This window comes from Gopherus flavomarginatus, chromosome 4 (genome assembly GCF_025201925.1).
Source record: "Gopherus flavomarginatus isolate rGopFla2 chromosome 4, rGopFla2.mat.asm, whole genome shotgun sequence".
NCBI lineage: Eukaryota > Metazoa > Chordata > Testudines > Testudinidae > Gopherus > Gopherus flavomarginatus.
In genome coordinates this window covers 103,465,397-103,486,951 of record NC_066620.1, presented here as the reverse complement: position 1 = coordinate 103,486,951, position 21,555 = coordinate 103,465,397, and the positions used below count along the sequence as shown (strand labels likewise).

The 21,555-nt window shown below is 42.0% G+C and overlaps 1 protein-coding gene across 1 annotated transcript in view; it reads left to right on the top strand.

Moving 5' to 3' along the window:
* UST (uronyl 2-sulfotransferase) overlaps positions 1-21,555 on the top strand; it is a 308,265-nt gene that overhangs the window by 233,751 nt on the left and 52,959 nt on the right. Inside the window, exons 6-7 of the mRNA XM_050949786.1 lie at positions 10,378-10,475; positions 12,501-12,658. Of these exons, the coding sequence (XP_050805743.1) occupies positions 10,378-10,475; positions 12,501-12,658 (256 nt within the window). The remainder of the gene's footprint in view (positions 1-10,377; positions 10,476-12,500; positions 12,659-21,555) is intronic.

Sequence of the window (21,555 nt, the reverse complement as noted above, 5' to 3'; positions counted from 1 at the left end):
TAACTTGTGATAACATACAATAACAGTCTTCATTCAGTAAATCTTCATTATATTTGTATTTGGGAACCTTCATTCAAACCACTACCCTGACTTTATGGTATCATTGGAGCAAGGTAGGTATTTCTACAGCCTTAAAAAGTAGGAAATCGTACCTTTCCTTCTTTCATTTTCTGTTTACCCTGTAAGCATGAGCATCTGAGCGTTCATGTTTACACTTTTTCTCCATCACCATCTGGTTGTTCAGAACCATCCAGGCTTGAAGAAAGTTATGCTTTTCTTTCTTTTTTTTTTTAATGTGTAGTTGTACTTAATACATGTCACGTGAGATTGTCAGGATGTGATGGTCAATTTGACCCACAAATAGACACTGAGCAACAAACATTTAAAAAGCAGTTAGAGGATTGTGAGGTTTCTTAGTAGAACAGAAAAATTTTCCTTGGCTATTCTTAATAAGTATAATAGTGTACTGTTGACTAAAGAACTGTATTGAGAACAGCCTTGTAAGCAGGAGAGGTCACCACTGACTGGGATTGCTGACTGGTTTTCCACATTATTTTATTTAGTTTCCTTTGATGGTTATGTGTCTAGTTGAAAGCCATTTATTTAGTTCACCACTTCCTCTGTGGACCTTGTGACGCACCTTCACTTCACATTTGTTACCTTCAGTCTTCATTTGAAAATACATACCTGGCTATATTATAAATAGAGTCCCGCCCAATTATATTCAAAGTTACAGTTTACCAGGAGGGCATTGAAAGATGTCATTTTTCTCATTTTGATTATGAGAGAAGGAAAGGCAGTTTTCATAACTTGCAGTAGATTAATGGCGAAATGGATAGAAAAATGTGTAAGACGCAAGTATCTATGTTAAAATGTAATTCTTCATTATTTAAAGTCTTTAAGATCATTTAATATGTTAAATAGAATCTGAAATGTCTATAATATTCAGTTTAGGTTCATTTAGGATTAACAAGCTATGAGAATTTTGAAGTCCAGATTTTTTTTATCCTAAGTGTTACCTACATTGAGAAAAATAAAGTACTTTATCTACCACTAATGTTGAGATTTTACACAAATCAAGAAATTCCAAATTATGCTATGGAAACCCAACTCCAGCTGCTTTCCTTAGATGTAGTGTACTGTATTACTGGGTATATAAAAGTGAATTCTACTGGTATGGAGAAACCTTAAATGCTCATAGTTTTAAAATTGCAGAACTGATTTCATTGACACATATAGCTTATCCCTAAGGTCTCTCTGAGTGTTCTGTGTGTAAAATTTCTGTTTGGGATATATGAGGAAAGTGTTGATTTTTTGTTTTTGTTTTAATATACGTAACTTTGACCTGGCAAAACCAGCTGTCTTCATTTTTTCAAAAATTCCTTTCTGAGTTGAGAACAAGCATACAAAAATTCAGCCCCGCCCCCCCCCCCCCCCCAATTGTCTAGACAGTTTAACAGCAAGTGAGATTGAAAGGGTGTTAGTTAGGGCTATCAAGTGACTAAAAAAATTAATCACAATTAATCGCACTGCTAAACAATGATAGGATACCATTTATTTAAATATTTTTGATGTGTTATACATTTTTGAATAAATTGATTTCAGTTATAACACTTTAATACAAAGTGTACAGTCCTCACTTTATTTTATTACAAATATTTGCAGTGTAAAAAACAAAAGAAATCGAATTTTTCTATTCCCCCATTACAAGTACAGTAGTGCAATCTCTTTATCATAAAAGTTGAACTTACAAATGTAGAATTATGTACAAAAAAACTCCATTCAAAAATAAAACAATGTAAAACTTTAGAGCCTACTAATCCACTCAGTCCTCCTTCTTGTTCCGTCAGTGTCTCAGACAAACAAGTTTGTTTACATTTGCAGGAGATAATTCTGCCTGCTTCTTGTTTACAGTGTTACCTGAAAAAGAGAACAGGTGTTTTCATGGCGCTGTTGTACCCAGCGTCGCAAGATATTTACATGCCAGATGCCCTAAAGATTTGTATGTCCCTTCATGCTTCAACCACCATTCCAGAGAACATGCATCCATGCTCAATAACGATCCAAAGCAGTGCGGGCCAATGCATGTCAGAGTAGGCCCGTTTCTTAATGAGGGGGAAGACAATAACAGAAAATGTGGATGTGGCAGAGGTGCTTAATGACGTCTTTGTTTCGGTTTTCACCAAGAAGGTTGGTGGCGATTGGACGTCAAACATAATCAATGCCCGTGAAAATGAGGTAGGATCAGAGTCTAAAATAGGGAAAACAAGTAAAAAATTACTTAGACAAGTTAGATGTCTTCAAATCACCAGGGCCTGATGAAATGCATCCTAGAATACTCAAAGAGATGACTGAGGAGATATCTGAGCCATTAGCAATTATCTTTGAAAAGTCATGGAAGACAGGAGACATTCCGGAAGATGTGAGGCATTCCAGAAGACTGGAAAAGGGCAAATATAGTGTCCATCTATAAAAAGGGAAATAAGGACAATTCAGGGAATTACAGACCAGTCAGCTTAACTTCTGTACCCAGAAAGATAATGGAGCAAATAATTCAGCAATTTGCAAATACCTAGAAAATAATAAGGTGATAAATAACAGTCAGCATGGATTTGTCAGGTACAAATCATGTCAAATCAACCTGATAGCTTTCTTTGACAGGGTAACAAGCCTTGTGGATAGGAGGGAAGCTGTAGATGTGGTATTTCTTGACTTTAGTAAGTCTTTTTACACTGTCTCGCATGACCTTCTCATACACAAGCTAGGGAAATGCAACCTAGATGGAGCTACCATAAGGTGGGTGCATAATGGTTGGAAATGGTTCCCAGAGAGTAGTTACCAGTGGTTCACAGTCTTGCTGAAAGGGCATAATGAGTGGAGTCCCACAGGGATCGGTTCTAGGTTCTGTTCTGTTCAATATCTTATCCACTGTCAGAGTGGTTAAGCACTGGAATAAATTGCCTAGAGAGGTTGTGGAATCTTCATCATTGGGAATTTTTAAGAGCAGGAGACTGAAATAGATGACCTCTCAAGGCCCCTTCCAGTTCTATGATTTTATGTTCATTTTCATCATCTTAGTCAGATGCCACCAGCAGAAGGCTGCTTTTCTTTTTTGGTGGTTCGGGTTCTGTAGTTTCCACATTGAAGTATTGCTCTTTCAAGACTTCTGAAAGCATGCTCCACACCTTGTCTCTCTCAGATTTTGGAAGGCACTTCAGATTCATAAACATTGCATCAAGTAATGTAGCTATCTTTAGAAATCTCACATTGGTACCTTTGCATTTTGTCAAATCTGCAGTGAAAGTGTTCTTAAAACGAACATGTGCTTGATCATCATTCGAGACTTCTATAACATGAACTATATGGCAGAATGTGGGCAAAACAGAGCAGGAGACATACAATTCTCCCTCAAGGAGTTTAGTCACAAATTTAATTAATGCATTATTTTTTTAATAAGTATCATCAGCATGGAAGCATGACCTCTGGAATGGTGACTGAAGCGTGAAAGGGCATATGAATGTTAAGCATATCTGGCACGTAAAAATCTTGCACTGCTGGCTATAAAAGTGCCGTGCGAATGTCTCTCACAGACAGCTGCAGCGGCACAGGAGCCAGCAAACAGAGCTGCCAACAGGGGAGTTTCAGAGGGAGTTCTGTTGGAGGAGCAGGTTTTTGTAGTTTGTAGTTTGTGGATTGTATTGTGTAGTGTGTGTGTGTGTGTGTGTGTGTGTGTGTGTGTGGAGGCTGCTAGGGGCAGTGTGCTGGGAGCCCTGATTAGGGGTCCTATAAAAGTAGCCAGCCAGTCAGGCAGCGGCACAGGAGCCAGCAAACAGAGCTGCCAACAGGGGAGTTTCAGAGGGAGGTTGCAGGGGAGACTAAGACGAACCGACAGGCTTGTTAAGGGTGTGGGTGGTGGTCTGGTGCCTGCTGGGGATTTGTGTTGTGTTCTGTTCCGTTCACTACCAGGCTTTAGGTGGGAAGGCTATGACTGATACAGAGGTAGCAGTGAAAGACACAATGAGGATGACTGGATGTGGAAGCTGCGGCATGTACATGATCCTGGAAGGGGCACCTAAAAAGAATTTTGTCTGCATGAAGTGCCGCCTGATAGAGCTGATGGAAGAAAAGATCCGAGGTCTGGAGATGCAGGTGGAAACTCTGGTTGAGTTTAGAAGGGGGGTTGAGCAGATGATGGAGCAAAGACATGAGGAGGCTGAAGGGACAAGCTCAGATGTGCAGATGGAAGCAGGACCAAAGAATTCAGAGGAGAGACTGCTGGGGGAGGAAAGTGGACAGTGGAAGCATGTGACTAAGAGAAGCAGGCAGAGGAAAAGACTGGCCAGTGAAGGAGAAATAGAACTCAGGAACAGGTTTGCCAAGTTGGAAAATGAAAAAAGGGGCGCAGCAGGTGGTCACTATAGGAGAGAGGGCAAGGAAAAAGAAAAGAGCTGATAGTCATACAAGAGGAGGGGAGGAGTCAATGGAGGCAACACCAAATATAAGCCCCAGGAGGATTGCAAGGGTGAATAGGAATCGAGAGGACTTGCAGCCAGCGGGTGCGCGGGATAGACTGGACAATCACCCTGTCACCAGGAAAAGGCAGGTCTACGTGATTGGAGACTCCTTACTGAGAAGAATAGACAGGCCTGTAACTAGAGCTGATCGGGAGAACAGAAGGGTGTGCCGTCTGCCGGGTGCTAAGATACAGGATGTGGACTTGAGGCTGAAAAGGATCCTAGCGGGAGCGGGAAAGAATCCGTTGATTGTCCTTCATGTGGAAAAGAATGATACGGCTAGATACTCTCTGGAATGTATAAAGGAAGACTATGCAAGACTGGGGAAGACACTTAAGGAAATCGAGGCTCAGGTGATCTTCAGTGGGATTCTGCCAGTTCCTAGAGAAGGGCAACAAAGGTGTAACAAGATTATGGCAGTTAACAGATGGCTCAGGCAGTGGTGCTATAAGGAGGGCTTTGGGATGTATGGCCATTGGGAAGCATTTATGGACAGAAGACTGTTCTCTCAGGATGGACTTCTCCTGAGTAAGAAGAGAAATAGATTACTAGGATGGAGGCTCGCCGAACTGATTAAGAGAGCTTTAAACTAGGAATTTGGGGGAGATGGTTGGGAGATGTCCAGGAGATCTCCATGCCGCAATTTAACCTTGAGAGGGAAGTAAACAAAGTAAGAGGGGATACAGCCGTGGACAGAAGAATTGATGCAAGGAGGAAGAGTAGTGTAGATAGCAGACTAACAGGTGATGCTGGTGGTAGAATGTCTCTGCCTAACAGGGTAAAGAATGTCTGTGAAGCCAAACGGCAAAAATTAAGATGTCTGTACACTAATGCGAGGAGCCTAGGGAACAAAATGGAGGAACTAGAGCTACTGGTGCAAGAAGTGAAACTGGATATTATAGAGATAACAGAAACATGGTGGAATAGTAGTCATGACTGAAGTACAGGTATTGCAGGCTGTGTGCTGTTTAGGAAAGAGAGAAAAAAAGGCAAAGGTGGTGGAGTAGCATTGTACATCAATGAGGAGGTTAACTGTAAAGAAATAAGAAGTGATGGAATGGACAAGACAGTCTGTCTGGGCAACAATCACACTGGGAAAGAAAGCTACCAGAGCCTCCCCTGAGATAGTGCTTGGGGTGTGCTACAGACCACCGGGATCTGATTTGGGTACGGATAGAGACCTCTTTAATGTTTTTAATGAAGTAAACACTAATGGGAAATGTGTGATCATGGGAGATTAACTTCCCAGGTATAAACTAGAGGACAAGTGCTAGCAAGAATAATAGGGTTCAGATTTTTCTGGATATGATAGCAGATGGATTTCCTCACCAGTAGCTGAAGAACCAACAAGAGGGTATGCCATTTTAGATTTGGTTTTGGTGAGTAGTGAGGACCTGATAGAAGAAATGGTTGTAGAGGACAACCTAGGTTCGAGTGATCATGAGCTAATTCAGTTCAAACTAGATGGAAGGATAAACAAAATAGATCTGGGACTAGGGTTTTTGACTTCAAAAGGGCTAACTTTAAAGAATTAAGGAAATTAGTTAGGGAAGTGGACCGGACTGAAGAACTTGTGGATCTAAATGCGGAGGAGGCCTGGAATTACTTTAAGTCGCAGCTGCAGAAACTATCAGAAGCCTGCATCCCAAGAAAGGGGGGAAAAAAACATAGGCAGGAGTTGTAGACCAAGCTGGATAAGCAAGCATCTCAGAGTGGTGATTAAGAAAAAGGAGAGAGCCTACAAGGAGTGGAAGAAGGGTGGGATTAGCAAGGAAAGCTACCTTATTGAGGTAAGAACATGTAGGGATAAAGTGGGAAAGGCTAAAAGCCAAGTAGAGTTGGACCTTGCAAAGGGAATTAAAACCAATAGTAAAAGGTTCTATAGCCATATAAATAAGAAGAAAACAAAGAAAGAAGTGGGACCGCTAAACACTGAGGATGGAAAGGAGGTTAAGGATAACCTAGGCATGGCCCAATATCTAAATAAGTACTTTGCCTCAGTCTTTAATAAGGCTAATGAGGAGCTTAGGGATAATGGAAGAATGACAAATGGGAATGAGGATATGGAGGTGAATATTACCACATATGAGGTTGTCATAAACAGATAGCTAAGGGTTAATGTCTCTTTCACCTGGAAAGAAGTAACCTGAAACACCTGACCAGAGGACCAATCAGGAAATAAGACTTTTTCAAATCTGGGTGGAGGGAAGTTTGCATCTGAGTCCTTTGTCTTGTATCTGTCCCTCTCGGCTATGGGAAGGATTTTTTCTATTTCCTGCTTTCTAATCTTCTGTTTCCAAGTTGTGAGTACAAAGATAGGTTTGTTTTTTTGTATTTACATGTATGTAGTTGCTGGAGTGCTTTGAATTGTCTTCTTTTTGAATAAGGCTGTTTATTCATATTTCTTTTAAGCAATTGACCCTGTATTTGTCATATTAATACAGAGAGACCATTTTTATGTACTTTTTCTTTCTTTTTATATAAAGCTTTCTTTTAAGACCTGTTGGAGTTTTTTCTTTAGTGGGGAACTCCAGGGAATTGAGTCTGTGCTCACCAGGGAAGTGGTGGGAGGAAGAAGTCAGGGGGAAATCTGTGTGTGTTAGATTTACTAGCCTGACTTTGCATACCCTCTGAGTGAAGAGGGAAGTACTTCTGTTTCCAGGACTGGAAATAGAGAGGGTGGAATCCCTCTGTTTAGATTCACAGAGTTTGCTTCTGTGTATCTCTCCAGGAACACCTGGAGAGGGGAAGGGAAAAGGTTTATTTCCCTTTGTTGTGAGACTCAAGGGATTTGGGTCTTGGGGTCCCCACGAAAGGTTTTTGGGGGGACCAGAGTGCCCCAAAACACTCTTATTTTTTGGGTGGTGGCAGCTTTACCAAGTCCAAGCTGGTAACTAAGCTTGGAGGTTTTCATGCTAACCCCCATATTTTGGACGCTAAGGTCCAAATCTGGGACTAGGTAATGACAGAGGTAGAAGCCAAACTTGAACAGCTTAATGGGACAAAATCGGAAGGCCCAGACAATCTTCATCCAAGAATATTAAAGGAACTGGCGCATGAAATTGCAATCCCATTAGTAAGAATTTTTAATGAATCGGTAAACTCAGGAGTTGTACCGTATGACTGGAGAATTGCTAACATAGTTCCTATCTTTAAGAAAGGGAAAAAATGTGATCTGAGTAACTATAGACCTGTTAGTTTGACATTTGTAGTATGTAAGGTCTTGGAAAATTTTTGAAGGAGAAAGTAGTTAAGGACATTGAGGTCAATGGTAATTGGGACAAATTACAACATGGTTTTACTAAGGGTAGATCGTGCCAAACCAACCTGATCTCCTTCTTTGAGAAGGTGACAGATTATTTAGACAAAGGAAACACCGTGGATCTAATTTACCTTGATTTCAGTAAGGCATTTGACACGGTTCCACATAGGGAATTATTAGTTAAATTGGAAAAGATGGGGATCAGTATGAAAATTGAAAGGTGGATAAGGAACTGGTTAAAGGGGAGACTACAACGGGTCGTACTGAAGGGTGAACTGTCAGGCTGGAAGGAGGTTACTAGTGGAGTTCCTCAGGGATCGGTTTTGGGACCAATCTTATTTAACGTTTTTATTACTGACCTTGGCACAAAAAGCAGGAATGTGCTATTAAAGTTTGCAGATGACACAAAGCTGGGAGGTATTGCTAACACAGAGAAGGATCGGGATATCATACAGGAAGATCTGGATGACCTTGTAAACTGGAGTAATAGTAATAGGATGAAATTTTATAGTGAAAAGTGCAAGGTCATGCACTTAGGGATTAATAATAAGAATTTTAGATATACATTGGGGACGCATCAGTTGGAAGCAACAGAGGAGGAGAAGGACCTTGGAGTATTGGTTGATCGCAGGATGACTATGAGCCGCCAATGTGATATGGCCGTTAAAAAAGCTAATGCAGTTTTAGGATGCATCAGGCGAGGTATTTCCAGCAAAGATAAGGAGGTGTTAGTACCGTTATATAAGGCACTGGTGAGACCTCACCTGAAATACTGTGTGCAGTTCTGGTCTCCCATGTTTAAGAAGGATGAATTCAAACTGGAACAGGTTCAGAGACGGGCTACTAGGATGATCCGAGGAATAGAAAACCTGTCATATGAAAGGAGACTCAAAGAGCTTGGCTTGTTTAGTCTAGCCAAAAGAAGGCTGAGGGGGGATATGCTTGCTCTTTATAAATATATCAGAGGGATTAATATTAGGGAGGGAGATTAATTATTTAAGCTTAGTACCAATGTAGACAGAAGAACAAATAGGTATAAACTGGACACTAGGAAGTTTAGACTTGAAATTAGACAAAGGTTTCTAACCATTAGAGGAGTGAAGTTCTGGAACAGCCTTCCAAGGGGAGTAGTAGGGGCAAAAGACATATCTGGCTTTAAGACTAAGCTTGATAAGTTTATGGAAGGGATGGTATGATAGGATAGCTTAATTTTGGCAATTGATCTTTGATCATCAGCAGATAAGTAGGTCCAGTGGTCGGTGATGGGATGTTGGATGGGATGGGATCTGAGTTACTGCAGAGAATTCTTTCCTAAGTGCTGTTTGGTGAGTCTTGCCCACATGCTCAGGGTTTAGCTGATTGCCATATTTGGGGTCGGGAAGGAATTTTCCTCCAGGGCAGATTGGCAGAGGCCCTGGAGGTTTTTTCGCCTTCCTCTGCAGCGTGGGGCATGGGTCACTTGCTGGTGGATTCTCTGCAGCTTGAGGTCTTCAAACCGCAATATGAAGACTTCAATAACTCGGACATAGGTTTGGGGTTTGTTATAGAAATGGATGGGTAGGGTTCTGTGGCCTGCTTTGTGCAGGAGGTCAGACTAGATGATCACATTGGTCTCTTCTGACCCTAAAGTCTATAAGTCTACTTTCAGGTGACATAAGTAAGAAGCAAGCAACATTATGTCCCATAAATGTAAACAATCTTGTTTGTCTTAGCGATTGGCTGAACAAGAAGTAGGACTGAGTGGACTTGTAGGCTCTAAAGTTTACATTGTTCTGTTTTTGAGTGCAGTTATGTAACAAAGAAAATCTACCTTTGTAAGTTGTATTTTCATGATAAAGAGATTGCACTACATTACTTGTATAAGGTGAATTGAAAAATACTATTTCTTTTGTTTATATTATTTTTATTACAAATATTTGCACTCTAAAAAGGATGACGTGAGCACTGTACACTTTGTATTCTGTGTTGTAACTGAAATCTATATATTTGAAAATGTAGAAAAACATCTAAAAATATTTAATAAATTTCAGTTGGTATTCCAGTGTTTAACGGTGCAATTAAAACAGCAATTAATTGCAATTTTTTTAGTTAATCACGTGAGTTAACAGCGATTAATCAACAGCCCCAGTGTTAATACGAGAGTAACTAAAGGTCTGCACTTCCTATAACTATAGCAGGCTGAAATGTCATACCTATACAGTGATAATGTAGTTAGACTGTAATGATGGTGTTAATAAATTGATGCTTAATCTGGCTACGTTCAAAAACAGTCTCATACCAAAGTTGTTCTTCAGTACATTTTAATCAAAGGGTGTGAAGTTAAAACTTTGCTTTGAAGATGTGTTCACTGCAACAGAATAACAGCACGACGTTGCAGCAAGATGATGTGATGCTCACAGAAAATTTTTCCAATGCTAATGAAATTCAGAAATGTTAAATATCCTGCAAGTTATTCTTGAGGGACTTAAGTGTAGATTCAGTGCAGTCAGGGCTACACCATGAAGTATGGGAAAACTTTACTTAGGTTGGAAAGAAAAGAGCACATTTTTATGGAGATGGTGAGATACGATATTTAACTTTATTTTCCTTTCATTCTCCTAGGATATTAACATATGTATTCTTGAAAACTACCCTGAATGTTCCAATCCCAGGTTATTTTACATCATACCATATTTCTGTGGACAGCATCCAAGATGCAGGTAAATGTATATCACACATACCTGATTTCTGTACAGCAATAGACATTGAACACTTGCCAATAGTTACCACACAGAGTGGTATCAGAGAGACAACAGTTGTTCCCAATTGTGAATATAGGGGAAAACATGACTCATGTGACAGTGTGTGGTAACAGTATGTATTTATTATGAAATAATATATATAAGGAATTTTTTAAGTGAAGGGTATAAATTTTGCATTTTTTTCTTTGAGTACACACTATAATTAGAGCTTTGTGTGCAAATGTGAAATAACATAAAATAAAATGAAAAAGAACGTAAACTACATAAAATGAGAATTTAACCTTCAGCAGCAGCTCCTGCAGCTTCTGTCCAATGAGGATATGATGAAGGGGTGGCTGACCCAAACCGAAGTGGTGCTATCACCCCATGCGCCAGATTGCACTGCAGAGAGCTAGGCCCAGCCCTGAAGGGACAGGAGCATCCACTGTGGGGTGAGTACAGGGTGATCTTGCTCTGCAACCCCACCAAGGGCCTCCCAGCTTTACCCCCCAGGGGTAGAACCCAGCCCCACCCACCCAAGGCTTCCCTCAGAGCAAGGACCTGACCTTCAACCCCACCCTTCCTTTCATAAGGTCATATTCTGCAACACTGGTGTCCAACTTTTTCAGCCAAAGGGTCAAATATACTATTTCAAAATGGTCTACAGGCCACTATCAATTATTTGGGACAGATTCTTTGTCCCATGCCACTCCCTTTGCACTGCTCAGTCCCCAGTGTGCATACAGCCTCATAAGCAAAGCCTATGCCCCTACTTCTTGTAGCCCCTTGTGCAGGGCATGTGTCAGATTGGGAAAGGGGAGTGGTTCAAGTGCGCTACAGTCCAGTTGTCCCTAAAATGACATATGTTCCCTATGGAACTGTTGTCAGCTTGCGCAAGTTGGAGCAGCTCCCGGGCTGATTAACCCTGCATCTGAGGTGAGACAGAGAAAGAAAGACAGAACCAGTTGTTGGATCTCATTTTATCCCCCTTTTCCCCTGCCCTGGAATGCCTTTCATAACTGAGAGGGTTGGACACCACTGCTGCAGAATATGTGCTTATAAAAGGAAGGAGCGCTCTGATTGCAGGAAATGCAAGTTAATGTTACAAAGAATTATGGGACGTACCTTCAACTGCTGTAAATCATTGGAGTCCATGGGCCTACATCCCTTTATACCAGCTAGTGTGAACCTATAGGTAAATCTGCAGGCCTGCAGCAATACTGATCATTTCAGAAAGTGTAAGTGGTGGTAAAAACTTTCCACTCTGAGAGGGGCCAATAAGTATTTCTGGTTGGCGCTATTAAAAACATGATGCTATCACGCTGCAGTCATTGCAATACCACAACGTATGCCCACTGTCCAGACCATGAGAAAAGTGTAGAAAAAAATAAAAACACGGTCTTAACAAATATGAATGGAAAGAATAAAAATAGGCAAAGTCTCTGTAAAGAAAAGGAAGACCGTGTAAGCTGCATTTCCATAGGAAGCAATAAGCTCTGCTGTACATTATCAAAATAACTTTTTTGTCACATGCTGTGAATTTTCTGAGCTGATACTGTTTTATGGGTGAGACGTTTGGAACCTCTGTCAGTGAAAGCTGTATAGAGAATTTAGTACTACTGTACTGTATCTAACTTTATTATAAAATAGTCACATTTTTACATGCTAAACTGCTTCTATATGATTCATAATGAGCTTTGGAAGCCACATATATCTTTCCGTTCTTCCATTTTCTTTCCAGATCTTTTTCCATCTGATCATAACTCCAGTAAACATAATATCACAAAGCCTGCTTTCATATATGAAAAAACATATATGAGCATATTTGAGTCAGGGAACCAAGATGCTTTCTTAACTTTGTATAGATTTCCCAGTGGGAATCTGTGTGAGGTTTTCCCCACGACTCCTTCCATCATAATTTTTTTTCTATCAATCATGTTCTTCATTTGAATTTCCAAAGCAAACACACCATTTAGAGACTTTTTTTTTTTTAAATCCTTAAAGGGAGCCTGGAGAATGGGCCCTCGAAAGAGCAAAACTGAACGTGAATGAAAATTTCCTGCTTGTGGGGATTCTGGAAGAGCTAGAGGATGTGCTGCTTTTACTGGAAAGATTCTTACCTCATTATTTCAAGGATGTGCTCAGCATCTACAAAAACCCAGGTAACTTTCCTGTTACAAATCACGCTTTATAGAAACTGTTGCAAGATGCCCAGAGCTGTTCAAAGGTAGGTGTTGTCTCTTAGCCTTTCAATAAAGAGAGGATTCCCTTTTTGGGGGAGAGGATTTGAATGGTAGGGTGAGCCTTTACACTTTTATCTCTTTGATGCAGAAGAATATGAAGTTGACAGTTTCGCTTATCCTCCACTAAATGTGGTCCTAGTGAGGCAGAGCAAAAGCACTGCCTTTTAAATTAGCTGCTTGTAATAAGACAGATAATGCAGCTATTTAAAAAAATAGTGCAGTTGTTAATTTGCTGTCATGTCCTATGCAGTCATGGAGCTATTTGTAATAATAAAAAAAAAAAAAAAACCAAGAAGGAAGAGAATTGAATGTTTGTGAGAGCAGCTCCTGTCTTTGGGCCAGATGCTCTTTCAAGTTTATTAGAGCGTGGAAAGGAGTCGGGTAGGACAAGGGTGTTGGAGCAGTGGGAACGGAGACAGGGAGCAAGATGCTTCTTAACTATGTGTAGACTCCCCAGTGGGGATCTCTGAGGTTCTCCCCACTGCTCCTTCCTCCTTAAATTTTCCCTTCTGTGGTTTTCCCCAGTCAAAGAGAGTAGTGTGTAGCATTGTTGGGAGACAATGCCTCCTGAAGGAAGGGGGCAGGGAAAGCTGGCAAGCAACAGAGAGGGTTTTGCTTTTCATAGTGATGCCCCTGAGATCTACAGAGGTGATATCAGATTCCCCCAGATATCCTTGAGCTCCATACCACCACCCTTCTTTGTATGGCAGTGACTCTTTGCCTTGTGAGGGGACATGGTCCAATTCTCAAGGTGCATACGTGGGGAGATCTTGGTACATAGTTTCCTCTCCCGTGTCTTGCTACGTGAGAGCAGAATTTGCCTGTCTTTCCTGCGCAGGTATTGTAGGATAATGCCATTTACTAGCATCTGTCTCTTTTGACAATGTTCTTCATGCTGAATTAAATTTTGTTTCATTTTAATTTTGTAACCATATTTGTTAACAGTGAAGAATAAGTGAGCAGAAACTTCCTTGTTAATACCCTGCTTCTCTTCTCTACTCTACTTCTTGTGCACAGAGATGTTTTGTTTTCATTGTATTTATTCCTAAATTGTGAGTAAGTTTGATGCTCATGAATACAAGGGCTAATAGAACCAGACAGAGCTAAGAATCATGTAGGTAAATACCATGTAAGAGTTCCTATGCAGATCTCCTCAGTACATCTTAGTCCTGATCTAAAAGACGCTCTGCTGTTCCATTCCTTAGGGGGCTTCATGAACAGCACTGATATTACTATCATGACAAATTACATGGTGTCCTTGTAAAAGCAACAGATATCCAGAACTACCTATGATAGGACTACAAAATGTATGTCTATTTGTGACTTGAGCAAGAACTTAAAATTCGATCTTCACAGTTGATAGGTTAGTGCACTAACCGGCTATACCACCTAGTGTTTTAAGGGTTTTTACCTTGGCTATCTTGCTGCTTTTTGAAGATAAAGGATGAATGGTAGGAAAATGTCATCAGTTGAATATACTGAGATAAGAACAATCAGTAATCACCTAGTCATGGAACTTTCTGTAACCATAAACTCCCAACTCACTGCATTTTGCAATTTGTGAGATTGGTTAGATAACTATCAACACTTTTGTGTGAAATTCTGAAGCAGAGGATAGTCAAATGAAAGCAGTCTTTGTTGGTCACCGATGAAGATATATATTAGGAAGTCTTGTTATTAATCCCTAAATGCATGACCTTGCACTTTTCACTATTAAATTTCATCCTATTACTATTACTTCAGTTTACAAGGTCCTCCAGACCTTCCTGTATGACATTCCGGTCCTTCTCTGTGTTAGCAATACCTCCCAGCTTTGTGTCACCCGCAAACATTATTAGCACAGTCCTACTTTCTGTGCCAAGGTCAGTAATAAAAAGATTAAATAAGATTGGGCCCAAAACCGATTCCTGAGGAACTCCACGAGTAAGCTCCTTCTAGCCTGACAGTTCATCTTTCAGTATGACCCGTTGTAGTCTCCCCTTTAACCAGTTCTTTATCCACCTTTCAATTTTCATATTGATCTCCATCTTTTCCAATTTAACTAATAACTCCCCATGTGGAACCGTACCAAATGCCTTACTGAAATCGAGGTAAATTAGATCCACTGTGTTTCCTTTGTTTAAAAAGTCTGTTACCTTCTCAAAGAAGGAGATCAGGTTGGTTTGGCATGATCTACCTTTTGTAAAACCATTCTGTATTTTGTCCCAATTACCATTGACCTCAATGTCCTTAACTACTTTCTCTTTCAAAAATTTTTCCAAGACCTTGCATAGTACACATGTCAGACTTACAGGTGTATAGTTACTTGGATCACTTTTTTTCCCCTTTCTTAAAAATAGGAACTATGTTAGCAATTTTCCAGTCATAGGGTACAACCCCTGACTGTACTGATTCATTAAAAATTCTTGCTAATGGTCTTGCAATTTCATGTGCCAGTTCCTTTAATATTCTTGAATGAAGATTATCTGGGCCCCCTGATTTAGTCCCATTAAGTTGTTCGAGTTTGGCTTCTACCTCGGATGTGTTAATATCTACCTCCATATCCTCATTCCTATTTGTCATCCTACCATTATCCCTAAGCTCCTCATTAGCCTCATTAACAACTGAGGCAAAGTATTTGTTTAGATATTGGGCCATGCCTAGATTATCCTTAACCTCCACTCCATCCTCAGTGTTTAGCCCTTCCTCTTCTTTCTTTGTTTTCTTCTTATTTGTATGGCTATAGAACCTTTTACTATTGGTTTTAATTCCCTTTGCAAGGTCCAACTCTACATGGCTTTTGGCCTTTCTCACTTTATCCCTACATGTTCTGACTTCAATAAGGTAGCTTTCCTTGCTAATCCCTCCCATCTTCCATTCCTTGTAGGCTTTCTCCTTTTTCTTAATCACCTCTCTGAGATGCTTTCTCATCCAGCGTGGTCTAAAACTCCTGCCTATAAATTTTTTCCTCTTTCTTGGGATGCAAGCTTCTGATAGTTTCTGCAACTTTGACCTGAAGTAATTCCAGGCCTCCTCCGCTTTTAGATCCACAAGCTCTTCAGTCCAATCCACTTCCCAAACTAATTTCCTTAATTCTTTAAAGTTAGCCCTTTTGAAATCAAAAACCCTAGTCCCAGATCTATTTTTGTTTATCCTTCCATCTAGTTTGAACTGAATTAGCTCATGATCTCTTGAACCTAGGTTGTCCCCTACAACCATTTCTTCTATGAGGTCCTCACTACCCACCAAAACCAAATCTAAAATGGCATACCCTCTTGTTGGTTCTTCAACTGCTTGGTGAAGAAATCCATCAGCTATTGCATTCAGGAAAATCTGAGCCCTATTATTATTACTAGCACTTGTCCTCCAGTCTATATCTTGGAAGTTAATCTCCCATGATCACACAATTCCCATTAATGTTTGCTTCATTAAAAACATTAAAGAGGTCTCTATCCATATCCAGATAGCATCCCGGCAGTCTGTAGCACACCTCAAGCACTATCTCAGGGGAGGCTCTAGTAGCTTTCTTTCCCAATGCGATTTTTGCCCAGACAGACTCCGTCTTATCCATTTCCTCCCTTCTTATTTCTTTACAGTTAACCTCTTCATTGATGTACAATGCTACTCCACCACCTTTTCCTTTTTTTCTCTCTTTCCTAAGCAGCACATAGCCTTCAATACCTGTACTCCAATCATGACTACTATTCCACAATGTTTCTGTTATCCCTATAATATCTAGTTTCACTTCCTGCACCAGTAGCTCTAGTTCCTCCATTTTGTTACCTAGGCTCCTCGCATTAGTGTACAAACATCTTAATTTTTGCCGTTTGGCTTCACTGTCATTCTCTACCCAATTAGGCACAGACATTCTACCACCAGTATCACTTATTAGACTGGTATCTACACTACCCTTCCTTGTTATGTCCATTCTTCTGCCCACGGCTGTATCCTTTCTTACTTTGTTTTCTTCCCTCTCAATGTTAAATTCCAGCTTGGAGATTACCTGGACATCTCCCCCAAATTCCTAGTTTAAAACTCTCTTAATCAGTTGTGCCAGCCTCCATACTAGAAGTCTATTTCCCTCCTTACTCAGGTGAAGTCCATCCCGAGAGAACAGTCCTCTATCCATGAATGCTTCCCAGTGGCCATACATCCCAAAGCCCTCCTTATAGCACCACTACCTGAGCCATCTGTTGATTGCCATAATCTTGTCACAGCTTTGTTGCCCTTCTCTAGGATCAGGCAGAATCCCACTGAAGATCACCTGAGCCTCGATTTCCTTAATCATCTTCCTCAGCTTGGCATAGTCTCCCTTGATACGTTCCCGCAAGAATCTAGCCGTATCGTTCATTCCCACATGAAGGACAATCAGCAGATTCTTTCACGCTCGCGTTAGGATCCTTTTCAGCCTCAGGTCCACATTCCGTATCTGAGCACCCGGCAGACAGCACACCCTTCTGTTTTCCGGATCAGCTCTAGTTACAGGCCTGTCTATCCTTCTCAGTAAGGAGTCCCCAATCGCACAGACCTGCCTTTTCCTGGTGACAGTGCGATTCTCCAGTCTATCCCCTGTTCTCTCTGGCTGCAAGTCCTCTCGATTTCTATTGTCCCTTGCAATCCTCCACAACCTATCCTGTATCCTCCTGGGGCTCATATTTGGTGTTGTCTCCATTGACTCTTCCCCTCTTCCCATAGGACTAGCTGCTCTTCTCTTCTTCCTTGCCCTTTCATCTTCAGCAACCACTTGCTGTGCCTCTTCTTCATTTTCCAACTCTGCAAACCTGTTCCTGAGCTCTATTTCTCCTTCACTGGCCTGTCTTTTCCTCTGCCTGGTTCTCTTAGTCACATGCTTCCACTGTCCACTTTCCTCACCCAGCAGTTTCCCCTCAGAATTTTTTGGTCCTGCTTCCATCTGCAAGTCTGAGCTTTTCCCTTCAGCCTCCTCATGTCTTTGCTCCATCATCTGCTCGAACCCCCTTCTAAACTCAGCCAGAGTTTTCACCTGCATCTCCAGTCCTCGGATCTTTTCTTCCATCAGCTCTGTCAGGCCGCACTTCATGCAGACTAATCTCTTTTCAGGTACTCCCTCCAGGGTCATGTACGTGCCACAGCTTCCACATCCAGTCATGTTCATGGTGTCTTTCACTGCTGCCTCTGTATCGGTCATAGCCTTCCCATCTAAAACCTGTTAGTCCAGGAAATACAAACCAAAGCAAACCACCACCACCTACAGCAAAACAACCCCCCCAAAGGCACCACCACCCACTCCCTTCACTAGCCTGTCTATTCCTCTGCCTAGGTCTCTTAGTCTCCCCCTGCAAACTCCCACTGAAACTCCCTCGTTTACAGCTCTGTTTGTTGGCTCCTGTGCCGTTGCAGCTGTCTGTGCTGCTGCCTGACTGGATGGCTACCTTTATAGGACCCCTAAGCAGAGAAGCCCCTCCCCCTAATCAAGGCTCAGCTTCTCTCTCAGCACACTGCCCCCACCAGCCTCCACACACATAACTACAAAATACAATACACAAAATACAAAAACCTGCTCCTTCAACAGAACTCCCACTGAAACTCCCCTGTTTACAGCTCTGTTTGCTAGTTCCTGTGCCGCTGCAGCTATCTAGCCTCCAGTCATTTGATCCTTGATCACTCTTGATCATTCTTCCTTGTGAGTTAGCGAGGGGGCAGAGCTGACCTCGGAGAGAAGGCTCAAAAGTCCGACCCTAAGAGTACATCTGCACAGAGATCAAATCCACCCCAGCTGGCCTCCGTCAGCTGACTTGGGCTGGGACTCCAGGCTGAAAAATTACTATGTAGATGTTCAGATTTGGGCTGGAGCCTTCCCACCTCACAGGGTCCCAGAGCTCAGACTCCAGGTTTTCAGTCCAGAGCCTGAGACTGTTGACCTGGGCCAGACGCAGGTTTTTTTATCCCTATATAGATGTACCCTAAGGGACCAGAAGGAGCTAGTGAATAGGGGACAGCAAACTGGGATGTTTGAGAGAGAGAGTGATCCTCTGGTGAAGGAGGAGCAAGTACTAATTCTTGGGGTGAATGAACTTATTTGTCAGTTTGGTTTTTCTTTGACTTGCTTGAAGTTTAGCGTGGTCTCTTTGGGGATTATGTATTTAAGGGTTGTGTGGGAGTAGAGGCCAGAGGCCTGCTAGCTGAATGTGCACTTGCAAGGTTCTAGCCTCCTGTGCTTTGATCTTTGATCACCCTTCCCATGTGTGTTAAGTGGGGTCAGGACTGATATAGGAGAGAAGGGCTTTAAAGTCAGACACTGAGCGAAGCTAACAAAGAGGGGAGTTTGTAGAAGACGAAAGAATAAAAGAATAAAACCACCATGGTTTGGAAAGGCAACATAGCAAATGCCAGCGCTGCTTCTGTCTCCACCATCACCTGCACCTGTGTCCAAGCAGAGAACCCTGACCGCAAGTCCCTCTACTCAGGTCCTGGTGTGGATTTGCACAGACTGTAACCTGCATTTCCCATCATAGAAGCCAGGCTGGGTAGACCATCCCCTGTGAGCGTGCCTATTGGTAGAATCTCTTAGGAAGCAGGTGGGGAAAAGAGAGTCCAAGAGAGTTGGAGCCTTTTAAAGAGACATTATTAAGGGCAGAAGAGCAAACTATTCCAACGTTACCCCAGAATTTGATATTCCTGCATGTACCCTGGAATTCGACAGTACCGCAGTCAGCAATTTTGAATTTTGAGCCACTGCCAGCTGAAAACTAAACATCACCTAGCTAGGAAAATCTTAGGCCCTGAGAGGCACATTTGCACCTTTGCTATCAAAATGGGAGGATGGGATAAGAAGTGAATGTATTGTAAGAATAGAAGGAATGTTTGGGAAACCGACCTTGGTCGTATGAGCCTCTGACACCTTTAACGTGTAAGTTTTATTATTGTTATGACTAGAAATGTTTTGATTATAAGAAATAATGAGTAGTTTTGTTGAAAGTAGGAGAATTGGTGACCCGTTAAGAGTTACCATGGTGACCCACTAGGAGTCACAATAAGTTATCTACTTTGTTTGAAATTAGCTATAAACGATTAGGCGAAAGATTTTGCTTTGGAGCAGTCCGAGGAAGCTTTCTTTGGGCAAGGATATGATACACCAGTGCCGCCCCCCGAAGCCTATCCACTGATCCCTCAAACTATGTCAGACTTTTTGGGTAACAATAAATGTATTGAAATGCTTTAACCCTACTGTGACAGCGCGTGTGTGCACTTGAGAGCTAATTAAAAAAAAAAGAGTTTTAGATTAAAGCACTCCTGCTTGTGCCAGATAGGAGAGCTGTGCCTCCATTAATTTATTCCTGACACCACCTGGAGAAAAATAGTTAAGTTACCACTGCTTTGGGTCCTGAAAACCCTGGGTAACAAATGCTCCTTGTGTTGGCAGAGCGCATCTACAGTTGATGCTCTAGCACCAACAGAGAGAGCAGTGCATTATGGGTAGCTATCCCACTGTGCAAATCGCCACCTTCTACTGCTAGGAATTCTGGGAATGGATTGCAATGCATCATGGGGGTGACTCACCATCCCATGATGCAGTTTTCTCTGTCCCATCATTCCATGGGCTTCTGACTACATTTTGTGTCATTTTTCAATTTCCTCTGTAAACTGTCCACCCACCATCTCTGCCTGAAAGCATGGATCCTGCACTGCTCACCAGTCTTGTAATGAGCATCATGAACACCATGTGGCTGATCCTGCAGTATTTCATGAGCTGCGAATCTGAAAATAAATCTGTGGTGCCCACCCTGCTATGTGCCATGGATAGAAGCAATTCAGGATCGATGTTGGAATTCATGGAGCAACCACACAAAGTAGATTTTCACTATTGGGTTCAGGAAACAAGCACTGAGTGGTGGAATTGGAATGTGATGCAGGTGTGGGATGATGGGGCGTAGCTTCAGAATTTTCGGATGCGCAAAGCCACCTTCCTGGAGCTATGTGCAGAGCTCGCTTCTTCCCTCCAGCACAAGGACACCAAAATGAGAGCTGCCCTCATGATGGAAAAGCAAGTGGTGATCACTGTGTGGAAGCTGGCAACTCGAAGGTGCTACCGATCAGTCATGAATCAGTTTGGAGTTCAGAAGTCCACCATAGGAGTTGGGGTTATGCAAGTGTGCAGGGCCATTTATTGCCTTCTGCTATGAAGGACTGTGACTCTGAGTAATGTGTGGGAAATAGTGGATGGCTTTGCACCAATGGAATCACCTAACTGTGGTGGGGCAATAGACGGCACGCATATCCCCATTTTGGCCCGAGGCCATCTTGCGACAGAGTTTAGTATATCAACAGAAAGGGCTACTTCTGTATGGTATTGCAGATGCTGGTGGAGCACTGGGGTAGTTTCACTGACATCAACATGGAGCATCTTCAGGAACACTGACCTGTACAGAAAGCTGCAAGCAGGGACTTTCTTTCCAGACCAGAAGATTCCAGTGTGGGATGTTGAAATGCAGTGGTGATCCTGGGAGACCCAGTGTATCCCATACTCCCATGGCTCAAAAAGCCTTACACCGGAAACCTTGACAGCAACAAGAAGTGCTTCAGTAATAGGCTGAGCAGGTGCAAAATGATAATTGAATGTGCCTTTGGCAGATTAAAGGGTCACTGGAACTGCCTTTATGGCAGGTTAGACTTCAATGAGGAAAATATTCCCACAGTCATAGCAGCTTGCTGTGCTCTGCATAACATTTGTGAAGCCAAGGTGGAAAAGTTTCCCTAGAAGTGAAGCATTGAGGTAGATTGCCCGTGGATGATTTTGAGCAGCCAGTACCAGGGCTATTAGAGGGGCTCAATGGGGGGCTATTTGATTCAGGGAGGCT